The 19,243-nt window shown below is 45.3% G+C and overlaps 1 protein-coding gene and 5 non-coding genes across 8 annotated transcripts in view; 5 read left to right on the top strand and 1 right to left on the bottom strand.

The window, feature by feature from the left end:
- The window catches only part of FANCI (FA complementation group I), a 114,473-nt gene extending 107,808 nt beyond the window's left edge, over nucleotides 1-6,665 (bottom strand). For 2 of the 3 annotated variants that reach the window (XM_044279478.1, XM_044279477.1), the window contains exons 1-2: nucleotides 6,596-6,665; nucleotides 3,805-3,905 (exon numbers count right to left, since the gene is read on the bottom strand). In XM_044279478.1, the coding sequence (XP_044135413.1) occupies nucleotides 3,805-3,888 (84 nt within the window). In that variant the 5' untranslated portion in view covers nucleotides 3,889-3,905; nucleotides 6,596-6,665. The remainder of the gene's footprint in view (nucleotides 1-3,804; nucleotides 3,906-6,595) is intronic. The other variant, XM_044279479.1, reaches the window with a different exon arrangement.
- Nucleotides 6,666-6,750: 85 nt separating this feature from the next.
- Nucleotides 6,751-6,823, top strand: TRNAR-ACG. The gene has a single exon. It is a non-coding gene; the product is annotated as a tRNA-Arg (tRNA).
- Nucleotides 6,824-7,048: 225 nt separating this feature from the next.
- Nucleotides 7,049-7,121, top strand: TRNAR-ACG. Its single transcript has one exon. It is a non-coding gene; the product is annotated as a tRNA-Arg (tRNA).
- Nucleotides 7,122-13,003: 5,882 nt separating this feature from the next.
- Nucleotides 13,004-13,076, top strand: TRNAR-ACG. The gene has a single exon. It is a non-coding gene; the product is annotated as a tRNA-Arg (tRNA).
- Nucleotides 13,077-16,008: 2,932 nt separating this feature from the next.
- TRNAR-ACG lies at nucleotides 16,009-16,081 on the top strand. Its single transcript has one exon. It is a non-coding gene; the product is annotated as a tRNA-Arg (tRNA).
- Nucleotides 16,082-18,632: 2,551 nt separating this feature from the next.
- Nucleotides 18,633-18,705, top strand: TRNAR-ACG. The gene has a single exon. It is a non-coding gene; the product is annotated as a tRNA-Arg (tRNA).
- Nucleotides 18,706-19,243: the final 538 nt, after the last annotated feature.

Genomic DNA, 19,243 nt, shown 5'->3' on the forward strand with positions numbered 1-19,243 from the left:
TTGAATCAGCTCATTCAAATGAACCGATTCATGAATCGGATCTTCGGTTCACTTCCTGAGCCGGCAGAAGCAAGTGAACTGAAGATCAATGCGCATGCTCATCTCATCGAATCTTCGGTTCACTTGCTGAGTCGGCTCTCAAGTGAACCGAAGGTCAGAGGGACTCGCTCCTGGCAAACACAGCTCTGCTGCAGTGAAGCAGACTGTGATAATTGTCTGAGAGTTTTAAATAAAAGAATCGTGTCACCAAGTCCCTACCAGACTTCCTGCTCTGCTACATGCTAGATTAATTCCCCCCGGACGGACGGACTTACAGGGAGCCGCAGAGCAGGGAGCCTGGCAGGGACTCGGTGACTCACGGTTCTTTTAACTCAAAAGAATCAAATGAGTCTCTGACTCATTTGATTCTTTTAACTAATAGACTCAGCCGATTCTCTGAGTCCCTGCGACTCCCCCTGTGCTGGGAGTCAGTGCTGGCTGCCTCTGATTGGTTGGAGGACGGGGAGGGGCGGGGCTAGCGTCCACTGGAGGCTCCTATTTCACTGCCTGCTGCTGCCTCTACGCTGATCTGACTGAGCCGTTTCATTCGGATCGGCTCAGTCAGAGGAACCGACTCTTCCGGATCAGTGAACTGAATCGGTTCAAAAGAACGATTCGTTCATGATCCGGACATCACTATGACACAGGGGAGATGTGAGCATGGGATGTCAGATTTTTTGGTGTCTTATGTGAGCACTGGGGAGGCTTATTTTGGAGGTCTTATCTGAGCTCATACTAACCTCATGTCAGATAAGACCCCCATTATCAGTACTTTAATAAATAAAATAAAAACACTGTGTAGGACGCTTATACTACCCCTGCTCTAAGGACTGTGGCGCCCTCTCCACAGTGACCTGACGTGCACGTCAGGTCAGAGCGCCGGCCTCCAAGTATTAAAAGGGGGGGTGCACTGCGCCACCAATGACAATTGACCTTTAATACAGATACAGGAGGCGGGTGCCAGCAGGATCACATAGCAGGCACCTGGCCTCCATGACGGCACTGTGATCCGCGGCAGTTAGGCTAGGTCTACACCACGACATTTGTCGCGCGACAATTTTTATAATGGCAGTCTATGGTGTTGCACTGCAACATGCGACATGCTGCGACAGTTGCAGAAAATCCATTCAGGTGCGGCACCTAAGGGGTTAACTGCTGCGGATCTCAGCTACCTCTCATAGAGGTCGGGTGCGGGCTATATGATTCTGCAGCCTGCACCCCCCTCCTGTACTTGAATAAATAAGTGAGTTAACCTCATTCAAACTTCACAGCCCTTCTCCTCTTCCCCTCTGTGTTCTCATTGGTGACAGCAGCACGGGGGTGGGGGGGGGGGGGGGGTGAACGGGACTGCTTCCTTCTCCCCTGTGCTGCTGATATTTTGATACCTGCGAACGACATCCCTAGTACAGAAATAGCTGGCCTACTCCCCTGCGAGTCGCATATGTAGAGGAGAGCGCAAATAAAGGTGCGAGGAGCTGCATGCGGCTCGCGAGCTGGCCACCTCTGGAGTTGGGGAAAAAAAGGGCGAGTTTTCTGTTGTCACTCTTCTATGTTTTAAAGCCATTGAATAAGACAGAACATTTAGGAGATCTGCTTCAAAGATTTTTCTTTATAAAGATATAAAAAAAATATGGGGGAAATGTATCATTCCCTCTACGCAAACCTTGTGTTTGCAACTTTTAAACGCCACTGTACTAAACTTTAGGCCAAGTGGAGTTTCTATGCCGCCCTCACCAGGGGAAGGTTGTCCCAGCACATTGATCTTTTACGCCAGTTACATAACATGGACACCATATCACAAAGGTGTCAGCAGAGGAGAGAAGGGCTACTTTTTAGATCACTGTATTAGAAGGTAAATTGGTTTCTCTTGTTTTATTTCTAAGAACAATTGCGGCACTGTTGACATTGTGTCAGAGACTTACATAAAAAGTATATGGACTATGAAGAGATGTATAGCTCAAGTAGAAGGCTACACGCACCACAGTGTAGCCATATAGTGACAAATGTCATCCACTGACCAGAAAGTAAAAAAAAAAAAAACAACAACACTTATACTACCCATGCTAGGAGCGCACGGCATTATCATGATTTATAATGCTATGTGCCTCTGCTTGACCTTATTTCTACAGAATTATACTGACAGCTTTATGTCAGTATGATTCTGTGGAAAAAAAAAAGGCCAAGCAGAGACACATAGCATTATAAATCATGATAATGCCGTGCGCTCCTGCAAGTCCAGAGCGGAGGATCACACTCACACGCGGAGTGCGATTCCCGCAATGGACTCGCTCATGTGAAACAGCCCTAATGCAATTCCTTTTAATTTACATTACTGAAATAAATGGACATTTGCGCAATATTCTAATTTTTCGAGTTTCACCTGTATGTACTTTTTTCGTGTGTGTTGGCAGACTATATAGGAAAAAGCAATCTGCAAGCTTTCCTATACAGTGAAAAAAATAAAATATATGCCTATGCATACCACATACCACTCCTCCCGAGAGCAGAGGGACACTGCTTTGGCTTCCATCAGCCTATAGCTTTGTCCCTAAAAACACCTTTGAAATGTATTATTCTCTGCAAGGAACACAACAGGATTTGTCCCATTACAAGAACTTCTCCATTGGATAAGTCTGATCGGTGGGTGTCCGACCTCTGGGGCCTCTGCTGAACACGAGAACGGGGATCCGTGTTTCTCCATTTGAAGACAGTTGTGCGCTGTATTCTTTTTTTTCATTTAGGACTTCAGGATTTAGATGCAGATCCGCATGAAATCTGCTGTGGTTCCACAATACAAACTGATCTGCTTCAGATTTCTAACTCCACTCTGCAGGTCAATTCACGCACAATTTTCCCCCAAAAAAATCTGCAAGCGTGCAGGTAGTCTTGTGGATGCTTTTATTTCCTGTAGAAGCGAGACCCCCTCTGCTCTGAGTGACGGCTGTAGTGGTCTCCTGGTTGGATGCTACATCTGTCACTCACAGCAGAGGGGAGGAGCTATGGAGCAGCTCAATGCAGAGAGCAACCTTTGGCACTCCAGCTGTTGTGAAACTACAATTCCCAGCATGCTCCATTCATTTCTATGACAGTTCTGAGACGAGCAGAGGAAGTATACATGCTGGGAGTTGTAGTTTCACAACAGCTGTAGCGTTAGAGGTTGTCTAACCCTGGCATAGACACATAGCTTTTGTTCACCTGATTAAAAAAAACGCTGTTTTTCTTTTGTTGTAAAGGCTCCATTCCTGAGTCAGGCCTCTTGCACATGAAGGTTTTTTTTTTCGTTTACATTCCATTTTTTGGGTTCTGTATACGGAACCATTCATTTCAAAGGATCCGCAAAAAAACGGAAGGTACTCGGTATGCCATTTCCGTTCAGAGATAGAACGTGTCCTATTATTGTCCGCATTACTGACCAGGATAGGACTGTTCTATCAGGGGCCAGCTGTTCCATTCCGCAAAAACACCATCCATATTTTTTTGCGGATCTGTTTTTTGCGGACTGCAAAATACTGAAAAGGCCTTACGGTCGTGTGCAAGAGGCCTTATACTTTTTCTTAATATGCAAATTAGGCCTTTAATGCAATGAAGGCGTCATCATTGCCCTTCTTGCACCCAAACTTTGCCCTGAGCGTTTTCCTCAGGTGAACCACGGCTATGTGTCTGTGCAGCCAGTTATATAGGTAGATCCCTGGTGACAGTGTATGGCAGTATTGAGAACTGGACGCAGAAGGAGCGCGGCGCTGGTTGGATGTATCCCACATTCACCTCTGCATTTTTCAGGCTCTGGAGGTAACGCTGCAGTCCATCAGTTTTCTTCTCAGCGGATAAAGACAGTATTTTCTGGTCCATACTGTCTGGTAAATACCCTGGAAAAAAATACATAACTGCGTTTACTAGAAATGATCTCCACAGAAGAAGCGCGGGCTCTGGGTGATCCGATATTATACCGAGTGCAGATGGAGATTTATCAAAACTGGTCTAAAGGAAAACTGGCCTAGCTGCCCAAAGCAACCAATCAGATTCCACCTTTCATTTTACAAGGGAGCTCTGAAATGAAAGGTGGAACCTGAATGGTTGCTATGGGCGACTAAGGCTACTTTCACACTTGCGTTTTTCTTTTCCGGCATAGAGTTCGGTTCTAGGGGCTCAATACCGGAAAAGAACTGATCAGTTTTATCCCCATGCATTCTGAATGAAGAGTAATCCGTTCAGGATACATCAGGATGTCTTCAGTTCAGTCACTTTGACTTTTAAGGACAGAAATGAGGCTAGGTCTACACAACGACAATAAGTCGCGCGACAGATAGGGCACCACTACACTGCAACATTTGGCGACAATTTTTATAATAGTATTCTATGGTGTCGCAATGCGACATGCTGCGACAGTCGCAGAAAAACTAAACACTTGCCTGAATGTCAGATCCGGCATTTTTTTTTTCATAGGAATGTATTAGTGCCCGATCCGGCATTCAGAATACCAGAATGCCGGATCCGTCCTTCCGGTCTGCGCGTGCGCAGATCGAAAAAAAAAAGGTGAAAAAAATAACTGCCGGATCCGTTTTTCCGAATGACACAGGAAAGACGGATCCGGCATTTCAGTGCATTTTTTCTGACTGATCAGGCATTTTTAACACTGATCCGGATCCTGATCAGTCTTACAAATGCCATAACTTGGTATTACGTTTTGCTGGATCCGGCAGGCAGTTCCGGTGACGGAACTGCTTGCCGGATCACTCTGCCGCAAGTGTGAATGTAGCCTAAGCCAGTTTTCCTTTACACCAGTTTTGATACATCTTCCCCAGTGTGTTTATATACAGCTCTCTATCCATCGGGATACATGTACGTATGGAGGCGGCATACAGACCACCCCCTCAGAAGCACATGGATCCACGTGAGAGCAGACTGTGCACTTGACAGCACTCGACCAGGCCACTTTACCACAAGTGACTTCAGGAGTGCGGCCTGCTCTCCGCCTTATATAAAATTCTACTTTTAGTTGCAAACTATAACACATTTGCATAGATCCTAGAAAGACAAATGAGATCTCCACTTCTGCGCCAGGACCAGTGTCCTCTGTGGTGACTGGCTACGCCACCGCTGCAGCAGACGTGGGTCGTCTACGTCACCGCCGCTGCAGCAGACGTGTGCCGTCTACGTCACCGCCGCTGCAGCAGACGTGTGCCGTCTACGTCACCGCCGCTGCAGCAGACGTGTGCCGTCTACGTCACCGCCGCTGCAGCAGACGTGTGCCGTCTACGTCACCGCCGCTGCAGCAGACGTGTGCCGCCTACGTCACCGCCGCTGCAGCAGACGTGTGCCGCCTACGTCACCGCCGCTGCAGCAGACGTGTGCCGCCTACGTCACCGCCGCTGCAGCAGACGTGTGCCGCCTACGTCACCGCCGATGCAGCAGACGTGTGCCGCCTACGTCACCGCCGATGCAGCAGACGTGTCGTCTACGTCACCGCCGATGCAGCAGACGTGTCGTCTACGTCATCGCCGCTGCAGCAGCCTTGTGTTGTCTACGTCACCGCCGCTGCTGCAGCAGCCATGTGTTGTCTACGTCACCCCCGCTGCAGCAGCCATGTGTTGTCTACGTCACCGCTGCAGCCTAGAAAACGCAATCCAGATGTGAGGACCACTGGAAACTGTGGCGTCTTTTATTTTAACACATTTTGGGTGCTCAGACCATCCCTTTAAGCCTAAGGGCTTGTACACACAGACATATTATGGCCAAATACAAGCTCCAAGGCGTCAGATTACACTGTTCCCTAAACTTTACTTCAGCCCGCTGCATGGCGCTGTTCACACCACATGCCTACGCTGGCCGAGGCTCTCCCGATGTCTAGCTCTGATGCTAGGCCGTGGTGTGCCCAGTAGGAGACATCACAGATACGTTTTTCGTTGCATGTATTACCTTTGTATGGGATCGTATGTAGTGTATGGCGCTATTCTATACCGCAAAACGTATACAGAACGGCCAGGGGGCATCTGTCATGTGAATGGGGGTCCCTGGATATGTTTGGGGCACATGCTGGGTACTTTCCTTTGACTCCAGACATGATGTGCCCAGACTCCTTGTATTTTCATATATGACAGACATTTTGTAGATGAGAGCCCCTGGGCACAGTATGGCGGCACATGGGCAGATAGAAGGCAATGTGCATGTGCCAGTCATTGTCACCACCGCCCCTCAGTGGTGGCAATTACAGCGGGCAGTGAGAGGGGGCGCTCTGTCACACAACCCTATGGCTTGGTCTTACTACCGCCGGGAATAAGCCATTGCCCTTCAGAGAGAGCCGGGGCAGGTGAGGTAATAATGCCTTCTATCACTAGAGGACGCTAGAGCGCCATGTACTGCCGCAGCGCCCCTCCTGGTGTAAAGCGGTGAGGGAGCTCCTGTGCTGCCGCATATATCTGCAGGTCTGAACACTAAGCATCATCCCTGCGGCACTGAGCACGTCTCCTCTGCCCTGCGCTCTCTATGGCGCCGTTCACCCCCGTTCTATACTGTGCAGAGCACTTCATCGCCTCACAACTGTCCACAGTGCGCTCACCCCAATCCGGGCACCGGCGGGCGACCAGTCCTAGCGATCCTAATACCAGAGCGCGGGTTCTGAATCTGGCGCGCCTGACGTCATTTCCGCTATTATGTAACCCGACCTGTGACGTTCTGTTGCAATACAACACTAGGGGGGCTCTGCACTCGTACGGGCCAGTGGCGCAATGGATAACGCGTCTGACTACGGATCAGAAGATTCTAGGTTCGACTCCTGGCTGGCTCGGATTTGTTTTTTATTTCATTCATTTTATTTTAAATTGTCCTGTTATTCATGAAAGTCAGTTTACAATAATCGGCAGAGTTTCAATGATAGCAAACCTAGACAGCTGTCTAGGTTTGACAGAGAGGTGTTTTGTAGGTTTACTAGAGTTTCAATGAAACCTGAATTACTGGACTGTGCGATGACTTTTACTATAAGACTCAGCATTCTTGTGCTGACTAACATGTGGGGCCAGTGGCGCAATGGATAACGCGTCTGACTACGGATCAGAAGATTCTAGGTTCGACTCCTGGCTGGCTCGGCTGAGTTTTTTTTCTCTCATTTTGAATTTTAGTTACTGCAACAAAATCCATAGCACTTTAACCCTCTCCAGACCAGACTTGTTTAGGACCACATAAATTTGGTCACTGTATTGTGAAGGCTTGTATGCTGTATGAGGGCTTGTGTTTCTGCAGGATTATTTTTAACCACTTCCTGATGCAGCGCGTTTACGTTTTTCCGTTTTCTGCAGGACATGTACTTTATAATGGCACCGTTTAAGGCCAAATGCACGCGGCTGTGTGCATTCGGCCTAATACTGCATACAATGTAGTAAGAAGCTGGAAAAAATTCTAAATGGGGGGGAGGGGCAGAGCGCAATTCCGCCATTGCTTTGGGGTTTCTTTTTTACAGCGTTCCTTATGCTGTGGAAATGACGTTAACTTCATTCTGAGGGTCAGTACAATTACAGCAATGCTTCATTTTTACAGTTTCTTTTCTTCTGTTTTAATACTTAAAAAAATAGTTTTTCTTTGTATTGCTATATTTTGATCCCAATACCTTTTTCATATTTACCGGTATATTTACAGAGTTGTTTGGGGGCTCTTTTTTTTTTTTTTGTGCAGGCTGGTTGATATTTTTTTTATTAATATCATTTTAGATTGTGTCATTTTATTCAGTTTTTGGGGAGGTGAAGAAACCAAAAATGGCGAATTAGTCATTTTTATTTTTTTCCTTTGTGCCATTCAGTGTACAGGATAAGGCCTCATGCACACAACCGTTGTTTTGGTCCGCATCCGAGCCGCAGTTTCTGCGGCTCGGATGCGGACCTATTCACTTCAATGGGGCCGCAAAAGATGCGGACAGCACTCCGCGTGCTGTCCGCATCCGTTGCTCCGTTCCGTGGTCCGCAAAAAAATATAGCCTGTCCTATTCTTGTCCGTTTTGCGGAAAAGAATAGGCAGTTATATCAATGGCTGTCCATGCCGTTCCGCATGTAGCCTAAATATTCATATATTTTAATAGTTTAACTATTTTCAGATGTGGCGATGACAATGATCTTTATTTCTTTTATTGTGTATTTGTAAAATGGGGATGATTTGAATTTTTATATCTTTTTGTTTTTTTATATTCTACATCTTTTTTTAGTCCCTCTAGGCTTCAACATGTGGTTGTTCGATCACTTGTACGATAGATTGCAATGACTTACTATTGTGGTCTATGTCTATGTGTTCCTGTCAAGCCCTGCCACAGGCCAAACTTGATAGGAACTTTGCTATGACAGGCTTCAGAGCCTTGAGAAGGTCCCAGGCTGCCAGGCTTATTGTGGGGGAACCCTTTGGACACTGGGAACGCAGATCTCCCAGTAAATAACCGATCAGATACCATGTATGTCTCCCTTCCTGTCCACTGCTGTGGTCTACAGTCTTTGCCCCCCCCCCCCGCCGATGTGTAATTGATAATCTATCCTGAGTCATCAATAGTTAAAGTGTGGACAACCTTGAAGGTCATGACGTTATATAGCGACATCACATGTGATGTTTGTCCATGGAGTCACAATGTGACATGCTACCTACTGAGTCTGCAATGCAACTGTCACAAAAGAATCTAACCCTGTTGCGGCAGCATGTGACTTTTCCATCTTGATCATAAAGCACATTGCGTGTGACTTATGTGCTACTTTTTGTGATTTGGCTGTTTTCTTCTTATTAGTTGCAGAAAAATCGTACAAATGTTTTTGGTGGCGCAAATTGCTGTTGCGTGACAACTGTAGCCCCTGCCTAAGGCTCCATTCACACGTCCGCAACGTGTTTTGCGGATACACGGAGCCGCGGATCCGCAAAACACGGAAAGCGGCAATGTGCATTCCGCATTTTGCGGAACGCACATTGCCGGCACCAATAGAATATGCCTGTTTTTGTCCGCATATGCGGACAAGAATAGGACATGTTCTATTTTTTTGCGGAATGGAAGTGTGGACCTGGAAGTGCGGATCCGCAATTCCGTGTCCGGGCAGCACATCGTGCTGCCCCATAGGAATGAATGGGTCCGCAATTCCGTTCCGCAAAATGCGGAATGGAATTGCGGATGTGTAAATGGAGCCTTATTCTGCAGGTCAGTGCAATTAGGACAATACCAAGTATGTATAAAGTCTCATTCACACGTCCGCGTCCGTGCTCAAATCCGTGAGCAGGTGATCAGTGATGCATCCGTGAAGCTGTCCGTGAAGGATCCGTGTTGGGTCCGTGTGTCCATTTTTTGCTGTCCGTGTGCCATCCATGTTTTACTGACACTAAACAGCTGAAAAATAATTTTCAAAGCATCTGTTCCTAATGATCCGTGAAACACGGATGCAACACGAATGGCATTCGTGCTGCATCCGTGGTTTTCACGGACCCATAGACTATAGTGGACGTGATGGATCCGTGAACACGATCAAAATAGAGCATGCATCCGTGCTAAAAACATGGACCGTGCTAAAACACTGATGTCTGAATACACACATTAAAATGAATGCGAAGGTGTGCTGTCCGTGGAGAACACATGCAGCACACATCCGTGGAACACTGACGTGTGAATGAGGCTTAAGAGTTTTATTATTTACTAATTTTGCACAAAAAATGATTTATTATTTGTTTTACGTTGCCAGATTCTGCAGCAATAACTTTTTTCCTTATCCGTCGACTCCTGTGTCTTACGGCTTGTTGTGTTTTTTATTGGTAACATATTGAGGTATACTGCATATACTTCTTTTACTTCTTTTTTTATTTTTTAAAGGTGAGGAGGCCAAAATAACATCATTTCGGGGGGGGGGTTTTGTGGCATGTGGGATAGATTATTAATTTTTACTAAAAAAAAAACAGTTTTAAATGAGGGAAAACGTTTTTTTTTATTGATTTTTCTTCATGATTTTTAGCTGAAGTAGAGGACTGTATTATGCAGTCTTCTGATTACCGGTATAATACACTGTAATATTTGTGGTAATCCATATAATAGAGAAGAGCACATATACGGTACTCTCCACCTCCGCGGCGTCTTTATTCAGTAGTCCTCTTAAACATTAATACATAATATAGTACACCATGCATAGACTCCTGCAGGCTCCCATTTCCAGATCTGGGTGGTCAGTGTCTTTTATTTGCTGTTCTCTATTATATTGATTACTGGACTTTGTGTATACACTGAGCACCACTAGCGGAAGAAGGCCGTCCTGGGACCTGTTGTTCCGCTATATAGGTGTCACAGACACAGGGGGCAGAAGATCAGTGAGACTGGCAACACGTGGCTTGATCTGACATGTTTTCCGTTTGGATCAAATGACGTCTGCGTTGTTTCTGGTGCTTGCCACAGCTTCTTTCCCCAGGTGTGGCTATTATGGTCATTTAACCTTCTCTATTTATGGTTGTTTCTCCCACTTCAGTTTGAGTTGTGGATTGCTGGTGTGTGGATCTCAGCTGAGTTCCTCGTGCTGCCATAGCCACTTGAAGTTAAGTGTTTTCTTTCCCTTTTGTATTTTTTGGGTTATTTTGTGTTTTGCATTTCCCTGTCATTTGTATTAAGGCCTGAGGGAGACTCCTGTTTGTCCTTCCAGGGCCGGCGCCACCAGTAAGGCGAATTAGGCATTCGCCTAGGGCGCCACTTAGCAGGGGGTGGCGCCCTAGGCGCTGGCTTCAGGCTGCAATGCACAGGGTGGAGCGGAGGCGGAGCTCTGCTGACTTTGGAGCTAATGAGTAATGATCTTCTTGATTTGAACTCCCTGACCCCTCTCACCCTTGAGCACGTGATCAGAGTCAGAGAGAGGGGTGGGGCGAAGGAGGAAGAAGAGAAGGCGGCAAGGCCGCATACTGAGCAGCCCAGCAGCCGAGCAGCCAGCCACGGCCATGGTGGCCACCAGTGGCCCACCACCAGCAATTTGCCTCCCCCGACCCCCAGTGCGGCAGTGCAGTGCCTGTGCCTTCTCCTTCTGGGACAGAACTAGAAGTGGGCTCCTAGCCTCCTACCTGCCTGGATTGGAGTGCAGCCTGCAGGTGCAGCTGCTCTCTTCTTCCCCAGGACCCCAGCCAGGGCGACATTGGTGAATGGTGTACATACCGTGTTTGTCTCCAGTCCCAAGAGCCAGACTGCAGCCAGAGACCAGCTCATCTTATTGTCCTGGACTGGTAAGTAGTCAGTAGACAATGCAATATGTTTATTATTTACTGTATTTTTTGCCTTATAAGACACACCCCCCCCCCCCCCCCCAAAAAAAAATGGGGGGAAAATGGCCGTGCGTCTTATAAAACGGATTGGGGATACTTCGCTGGCCGCTATGCTGCACAGCGCGGCCAGCGAAGTATCAGTGTGGAGGGAGGAGGCGGGGACACTCATGGCGGGACCCGGTGCAGTGACTCTACTCTAATACACCTGGCCCCGCAGTTGTTAAGTACATTCAATCCGAACTATACTAGTACCTTATGTATAGCATTGAGATGGCGCAGACCGGCAGCTCCCTCGGTCATGCGCTGCCTGCCGCAGCTCCCTCCTCATGCGCCGCCTGCCTGTTCATTCGTAAAGTGAGATAAGCAGGCAGGCGGCGCATGAGGAGGGAGCTGTGGCAGGCAGCGCATGACCGAGGGAGCTGCCAGTCTGCGCCATCTCAATGCTATACATAAGGTACTACAGTAAGTACTGTACAGTAATTGCGGACCCATTCGGATTGAATGGACTTAACAGCTGCGGCGGGGCCCGGTGTATTCGAGTAGAATCACTGCACCGGGTCCCACTATGAGTGTCTCCGCCTCCTCCCCTCCACACTGATGCATCTGATGGGGGATCTGTAGATAACACGTATGGGGATCTGTGGATGACATAAGCGTCATCCACAGATCCTCCCCCCCCCCCCCCATAACAGTGCGTCATCCACAGATCCCCCCGCCTAGGGCGGCAAAAATCCTTGCACCGGCCCTGCGTCCTTCCTTTTGGAGTAACAGGTTGTCTCAGTCCTGACATTAGTACCAGGGTCCTATAGGGTGAGTTAGGACATTAGGTATTCCTGTGTATGAACTTACCTACCACTGGGGTCTTTTTATACTGATAGTTAGTCAGGACTTTGATTTGGGTTTTACTAGGCGGTGTCCATCTCCTTTCCCTAGTTTCCAGGCCTTATTCCCTCACCCCTTTTCCTCCTAGGTTCGGTGTGGTGTTTCCCTCCCACACCCAAACGTGACATTAGGGGTGTAATGCCAATCGCTATCTATAGGAAGGAGTATCACTGTAATACTTCTGCATTGCTCTGTACTATACCTATCATCGTAACACTGACAGGCATCCTATTGGCCCTAATGCACACAGATGGCAGACCTACGGGCTTTCATTAAGCCCCCAGCTGCCAAAATGACACATTGGCACCCCACAATTGCGTTCTGCCAACAAAATGAACCAATAGCATGAAACAAGTTGAATGTTTAAAACATTTATTGTTTATTAAAGGGCTTGTCTGAGTTAAATAAAAACTCGTCAGGATCTGTCGGGGAGCCGTTAAGACAATCCCTGTAAGACCTCATTTTCATAAAAGCCTCTTAATAAATTTGTCCATCTGTGAAAACGTTGCAATGATAAATCTGGCTTAAAATGTAGCCCCGCCCACATAAAATCTGCCGCTCCTTTGTTAATGCAAACTGTCAGACATGAAGCAAAAACGTCATAAATTTGGTACAAATATCTACTCCACCAAAACAAAAACAGGCAATATTACCGCACTTTTCTGGCACAGAGCACGTGATACATTACCCCCTATGTCTTGCTGTGGACAACAGTGGCTTATACTCGGTCACAATATCTTTGTATAGTTGGGACAATATATTCAAAACATTCTGGAACATTTTCTTCTGAGGTTATGTACTGACACAGTGACACTATGTCGGTGTTAAAGCAGTCTCACCAGTAGGGCTAGTGGCGCAATGGATAACGCGTCTGACTACGGATCAGAAGATTCTAGGTTCGACTCCTGGCTAGCTCGAAAATATTTTAAAACCTCCATATTTAAATGGAATTCCAAAAAATGTCTAAAGGACTAAAATAAATAAAAGACTATGCTTCATAAAGAACATCCAATGATAAGTGTTTTTAAGAGGACAGTGTGGTACACATAAAATACTGCAGTGGCCAAACGGGAGCAAGGAACAGGACATCTCTATGTAACACTTCAGCCTTCTCATTGCCCTTAGGATACGCAATCAATATCAGTTCAGTGGGTGCTGAGAGTCCGTATCCCCACTATCTGCTGTCTCGTTACCAGGCACAGTGCCATACGTTCTGTAGCAGTGGGCGTGATACTCCAGATAGCTCTGTCCCATTCACTTGAAAAAGGTGGCGTTGCAGTACCACACACAGCCACTACAAAATCTACAACACTAGGGCAGATTTACCAGTCCTTTAGATGGTGTACACTTAGGGGCTAATGTATCAATATCGATCTTTTTGGGCTTTTTTTTAAGCCATTTTGCAACAAATTTACAAAATGTTGTTTGCCGTTTGTTCAATTTGTCACACAAAATACAATTATATACAAATATAATTTTTCAGTCTAAATTCTAATCAGATTTATTACAAAGATTCCATCAGTTTATGCTCTACTCGTGAATTGGAGAACACAACTTTTTTGCCACATTTGCCAACTGTAGCTCTGCCCACAAAACATCTGCCCACCCTATTAGCTAATGCAAACTGCCAGGCAATGCGCAAACCACGCTAAAATGGTGTAACTTCACTAATTTTTGTGCAAATGCCTACTCTGATGTTTATGATTGTTTTAACTATTTTTAATTTCAGGTAGAACCTGAGATGGCAAAGGCACAAGGAAGTTTCACGTCTGTGGAGTTACGGGCCGTCATGAAGTTTTCTCCAGGGAAAGGATATTTCTCCTCTAGTGTTTGTGACATCCTAGCGTGAATGTCCTTTGTAGACTTTCCGTGGAGAAACAAAAACTTCATGACGGCCCGTAACTCCACAGACGTGAAAATTCCTTGTGCCTCTGCTATCTCTGGTTCTACCTGAAATTAAAAATAGTTATAACAATCATAAACATCTGATATTTGCACAGTTACATAACAAGATATCAAGGTTTCTAAATTTATTTTTCAATTCCAACTGGAAGGGGGCAAAGCCAGGAACTTCTCAGCATCCCCTTGTATATATACACTACGCACAAAAAGTTTGGGATATTTGGCTTTCGGGTGAATTTTATGGAAAATGTAAAAAGTTCACGCTACAGTGATATTATATCATGAAAGTAGGGCATTTAAGTAGAAGCATACAATGGTTATTTCCTCATCTCAAACAGTCTATTGAAATAAAAGCCAACAACAGTGCTGTGTACACCCCCACAAAAATGTCAGTTTCTCAATAACTTGTCATGTGGCCTTGGGCATCAATTACAACTTGACAATGACGTCTCATGCTGTTCACAAGTCGTCTTAATGTCTGATGAGGCATGGCATCCCACTCTTTTTAAAGGGTGGCCCTCAGGTCATTGAGGTTCTGGGGTACAGAGTACGGCGACTCAGCTGATCCCATAGGTTTTCAATGGGATTCAGGTCTGGAGAAAGTGCAGGAAACTCCATTTGAGGTACCCCAGTCTTCAGCAGCTGTTACCTAATGATGCGACCTTAATGAGCTGGATCATTGTCGTCCACGAAAATGAAATTAAGCCCGTGTTGTTCATGCAGAGACACAATGACTGGGTTAATGATGTTATTCAAGTAGTATGGGCTTATATTTCAAATATAAAAGTGAGGTGTCAGCGCTGGAAAAAAAGAGACATGGGGCACAATTGGGTAATGGAATACCTGTATGGCTAGATGTAGGTCCGGAGATACTCCTAGTCCGGAATCAATTTTCATAGCACTCGATAGTGCGGGGTGGACAGCGATTCTTTTGGCTCTACTTCAAAAAAGTTGTATGGGCTTGTCACTGTATCATTCACCACCACCAAAGGAAAACAGTGTCTGATGTATAGCACTCTGCTTGACGTCTCCAACTTCGTTGGCGGTCATCATTTCTGCTCAGCGAGAATCGACTTTCATCAGTGAACAGAACTGAAGCCCACTGGTACCTCGTCCAGCGTAGATGCCCCCTGGCCCATGGCATGTGGCTAAAGGACGTCCACTTCCTATGCCTTTCTGTGACTCTTCTAGTCTCTCTGTATCTCTGTTACAACCTGCTGATGACACTCTGTGACACTCTAAGCTCAGTGGACACTGCCATCTGAGAACATCCTGCTTGAAGCCTCTCAATGGTGGGGTACTGCTGATCAATTGTTAGGGGTTGTCTTGGTCTTATGATGTCAACATGTGAACAGCATGGTGAGGGGGACTGTTTAAATACAAATTCTAATTGAACCAGGAAATTTATTGAGTGATTTATGGATCAAACACCTGTTGTGAATTTTGCCATTAAGCTCCTTGTTAGAGAACAGCAAGTTGTGCAAAAAGTACTGAAACATTGAACAGTTGGACATGTGCATTCAAAAGTTTAGAGAAGGTCACATTAAGTTCACCTGTAAAGGTTAGAGTGCATTTTGGGTTCATCTTGAAATTTCACCCACAAGCCAAATATTCCCAAACTTTTTGTGAACAGTGTTTGTATATATATATATGGCTCTGTGAGAGAGCTGAAACGTTGCCTGTATCAACATGTGTTGAATAAATTTTGTATTTTTTCACTTTTTATCGAAGGAATGCTGCGTTACATTTATTTGAAATATATATATATATATATATATATATATATATACCCCCTTAGACAGGCTGTCTAGATCTACACCAGATGTATCACTTATTTTGACTATCAGTGATTGTGATTGGACCTGACGTAGGGAGCATTCCGCTCCTGAATTGCATAGTCCTAAAAATGTGAACATTCATCACCAGCTCCTGGCAATCCTACCAGTAGGGCTAGTGGCGCAATGGATAACGCGTCTGACTACGGATCAGAAGATTCTAGGTTCGACTCCTGGCTAGCTCGAAAATATTTTAAAACCTCTAAATTTATAAAATTTAATTAAAAAAATAAATAAAAGACCACACATCATAGAGCACATCCAATCATCAGTGCTTTATAAAGTCAAAATACAATGTGGTACACATAAAAGACTGCAGTAGCCAAACTGGAGCAAGAATGTAACACTTCAGCCTTCACATTGTCCTTAGGCTACACCATCAATTTTAGGGGCTAATGTATCATCTTTTTGGGTCTTTTTTGGAGTCTCAGTTTCAAGCCATTTGTGCGACAAATTTACTAAATGTTGTTCGCCATTTGTTAAACACCTAGGAATTTTTCAGCCTAAAGTCTAATCTTTATTACAAAAGCTCTGTCAGTTTGCTGACCTGCCTATGAGGGAGGAGGCAGTATATAGCGGGGCAGGGGAGCCTCTGGCTCCTGTCTCCACTGTTCAGACTCAAAGGTCTCAGGCCACTATGATGCCTATGATGCGGTAGAACGGCGCAGGAGGTCACAATGACATTGTCATGACTTCCTGCGCCAGGTCACAGGCGGTGTGATGACGTGGTCATGTCATTGCGCCACCTCTGACATGGTGCAGAAGGTCACAGTGATGTCATCAAGATCGCCTGCAAGGGGACGCGGAAACTCAGGCTACAGGCAGGAAGAGAGAAAGGAGAAAGTCTAAATCAGAGGTCAGCGATGTCAATGGATGCACTGTACTATAGTGTCTGAGCCTGTTTTTAGTCAAAAAAATGCTGTTATAGACGGTCTTATTTTTTTATTTTTTTTGACACATTTACTAAATTGTGCCTGTTTTAGAGGCTTTTGCATCTCGTTCGCCTATTTAGATTTTTTTTAGCCTTTTGAGAAGTTCTCTAACTTTTGTGACTTTTTTCTGACCTATTGTAGTTGTGGCTTTTTTTGCTCCTGAATTTGTCGCAAAAACAATCTAATTTCTACTCCATTCCAGGGCTGACATACTTTTTTTTACTGCATGCACATCTAGGCACATTGGATACTATGGAAGATGTCAACAACTCCTGAGAATGCATCATTACTGTTTTATCACCCTCTTTTTTTCTCCCTCGTAAGCTGAAAAAGACAGTTGTGGATGAGGACAAGTGGGTCTTTACATAGACAGAACACTGAGCGCGTCACAATGAAGCTCCTCAGAAGCCAGGGGAGATGACCTCATAAAGAGCCCTGTCTGCTGGAGAGCCATTACACAGTTCATTTGGTCAGTATACAACGGTACAATACACAGGTAGAAATAGTTATTTTTGTAACATGACTTTTTGCATGTGCATGTCCATGAAAGTAGGTAAATTATGGTGCAACTCGCCACTCAAAACAGAGACAGGGAAAAAAAGCCAGCCCAAAAAAAGCCAGCCCTGGGGTGGCGTAGAAATTAGACTGTTTTTACGACAAAATCTGGCGCAAAAATAAAGTACACTAATATAAATAGGATGGAAATTGGCCACAAAAGTGACGAATAAGCAAAAAACAGCAATTCTGGATGTTTTTTAAATGGAAAAAATGTGTATTTTTTTACTATTTAACTTGCTTTCAAAATACTTTGCACTTTTCCTGTGGTGCAATGTATTTTAATGTCGGTGCTATACTGACATTCACCACTAGCAGGCTGCGACAGAGAGGCATGGTCTGCTGGGACACGCTAGAGGCAGGCCTAGGGCCTTCACTAGGCCCTGACCAGCCTGCACTTACATCTGCACCCCACTCCCTCTGTAACAGCTTACATGCTGTAGGTGCTGTAAAGGGGTTAAACAGCTCGGATAGGCGCTCCAGCCTAAGGCATCTTAGTGAACACTGTGAAAAGGTGTATTGGTGGTAACCAAGGAGTTGATCGATACTGCAAAAATACCCCAACAATGAATATACAGAGTCGAGTGACGTTATTATGACCACTTCCTACATTTGCTGTCAGTAGCTCGTAGCTCGTAGCTCATGAAGCATGTGCCTGTGGATGCAGGCATATTTTTTAAATGAAGTGATTTCGATTTTTTTTTTTTACACTATTCTCTATTAAATGGAATAAAATTGTGTGAAAATATAGTGGGGGAGATTTATCAAAACTGGTGCAAAGAAAAACTGACAATCAGATTCCACCTTTCATTTTTCAGAGCTGTTATGGGCAACTAAGCCATTTCTTCTTTACACCAGTTTTGATGTAACTTAAAGCGGTTGTCTGCCTTTTTCTGACTTATGATCTATCCTTTGGATAGGTCATCAGCATCTGATCCCGGGTGTTGGGCCCCTGCTGATCAGCTGTTTGAGAAGGCAGCACTCCTCACAGTAGCACCGCTGCCTTCTCACAGCTTCCTGCAGGCCAGGGACGTCACGACTATAGGTCACGTGGCCTGGGCGCAGCTCAGCCCCATTAGTGTTTAGTCTGACATTAATCTATACATGAATGCTTGTTTTTAGTGGTACACAGAGACCCCCATTGACCCCCTGGGAGTTAGTTATAAATGGCTGGATCTGAAATCTAGCTAGAAATAGTGAGGTGGGCTAGTTAATGAAGGCATAACATCCCTTTGGGGGTCTCACAGTAGGGCCAGTGGCGCAATGGATAACGCGTCTGACTACGGATCAGAAGATTCTAGGTTCGACTCCTGGCTGGCTCGAAATATTTTTTTTTTTTATACTTCTTAAGATCATAATATGAAAGTTAAATCCTTAAGATCACATTTTGAAAGTTAAATTCATAGAAAATTACAAAAAAGAACATGTATTTTAAAAGGTGCTACTAAAAGGCACCATAGTGCCACCCCCTAGCACTAGATGTGGATATGGACTACAACCAAGTTATCAAAGCACATGGTTATGAAGTGTGTGCATTGTGGTCCTGCAGCCATTGTGGCAGACAGTTACTTGGATGTTTTACATTTTTCCCTAATGTGTGTATTCATGTACGTTGTTCTGTAGCAGTAGTATCTAAATAAGTAACATTGCTTTGGTCCCCCCCCCCCCTCCCCCCTCAACATACACAGAGCCCTAGCTCGAGAGCACTCTCTTCAATACATTCCTGGGGGAAGGGGAAGTCTGAGCCTTCACACAAAGTACAGAAGCTCAGTGTGTTCTTCCAAATAATTATACTCTTGTTTTTTCAACATGGCCAACAATAGACCACAGCAGAAACACGCGGGACTAGACAAATACCAG

The sequence above is a fragment of the Bufo gargarizans genome, chromosome 2 (genome assembly GCF_014858855.1).
Source record: "Bufo gargarizans isolate SCDJY-AF-19 chromosome 2, ASM1485885v1, whole genome shotgun sequence".
Lineage (NCBI taxonomy): Eukaryota > Metazoa > Chordata > Amphibia > Anura > Bufonidae > Bufo > Bufo gargarizans.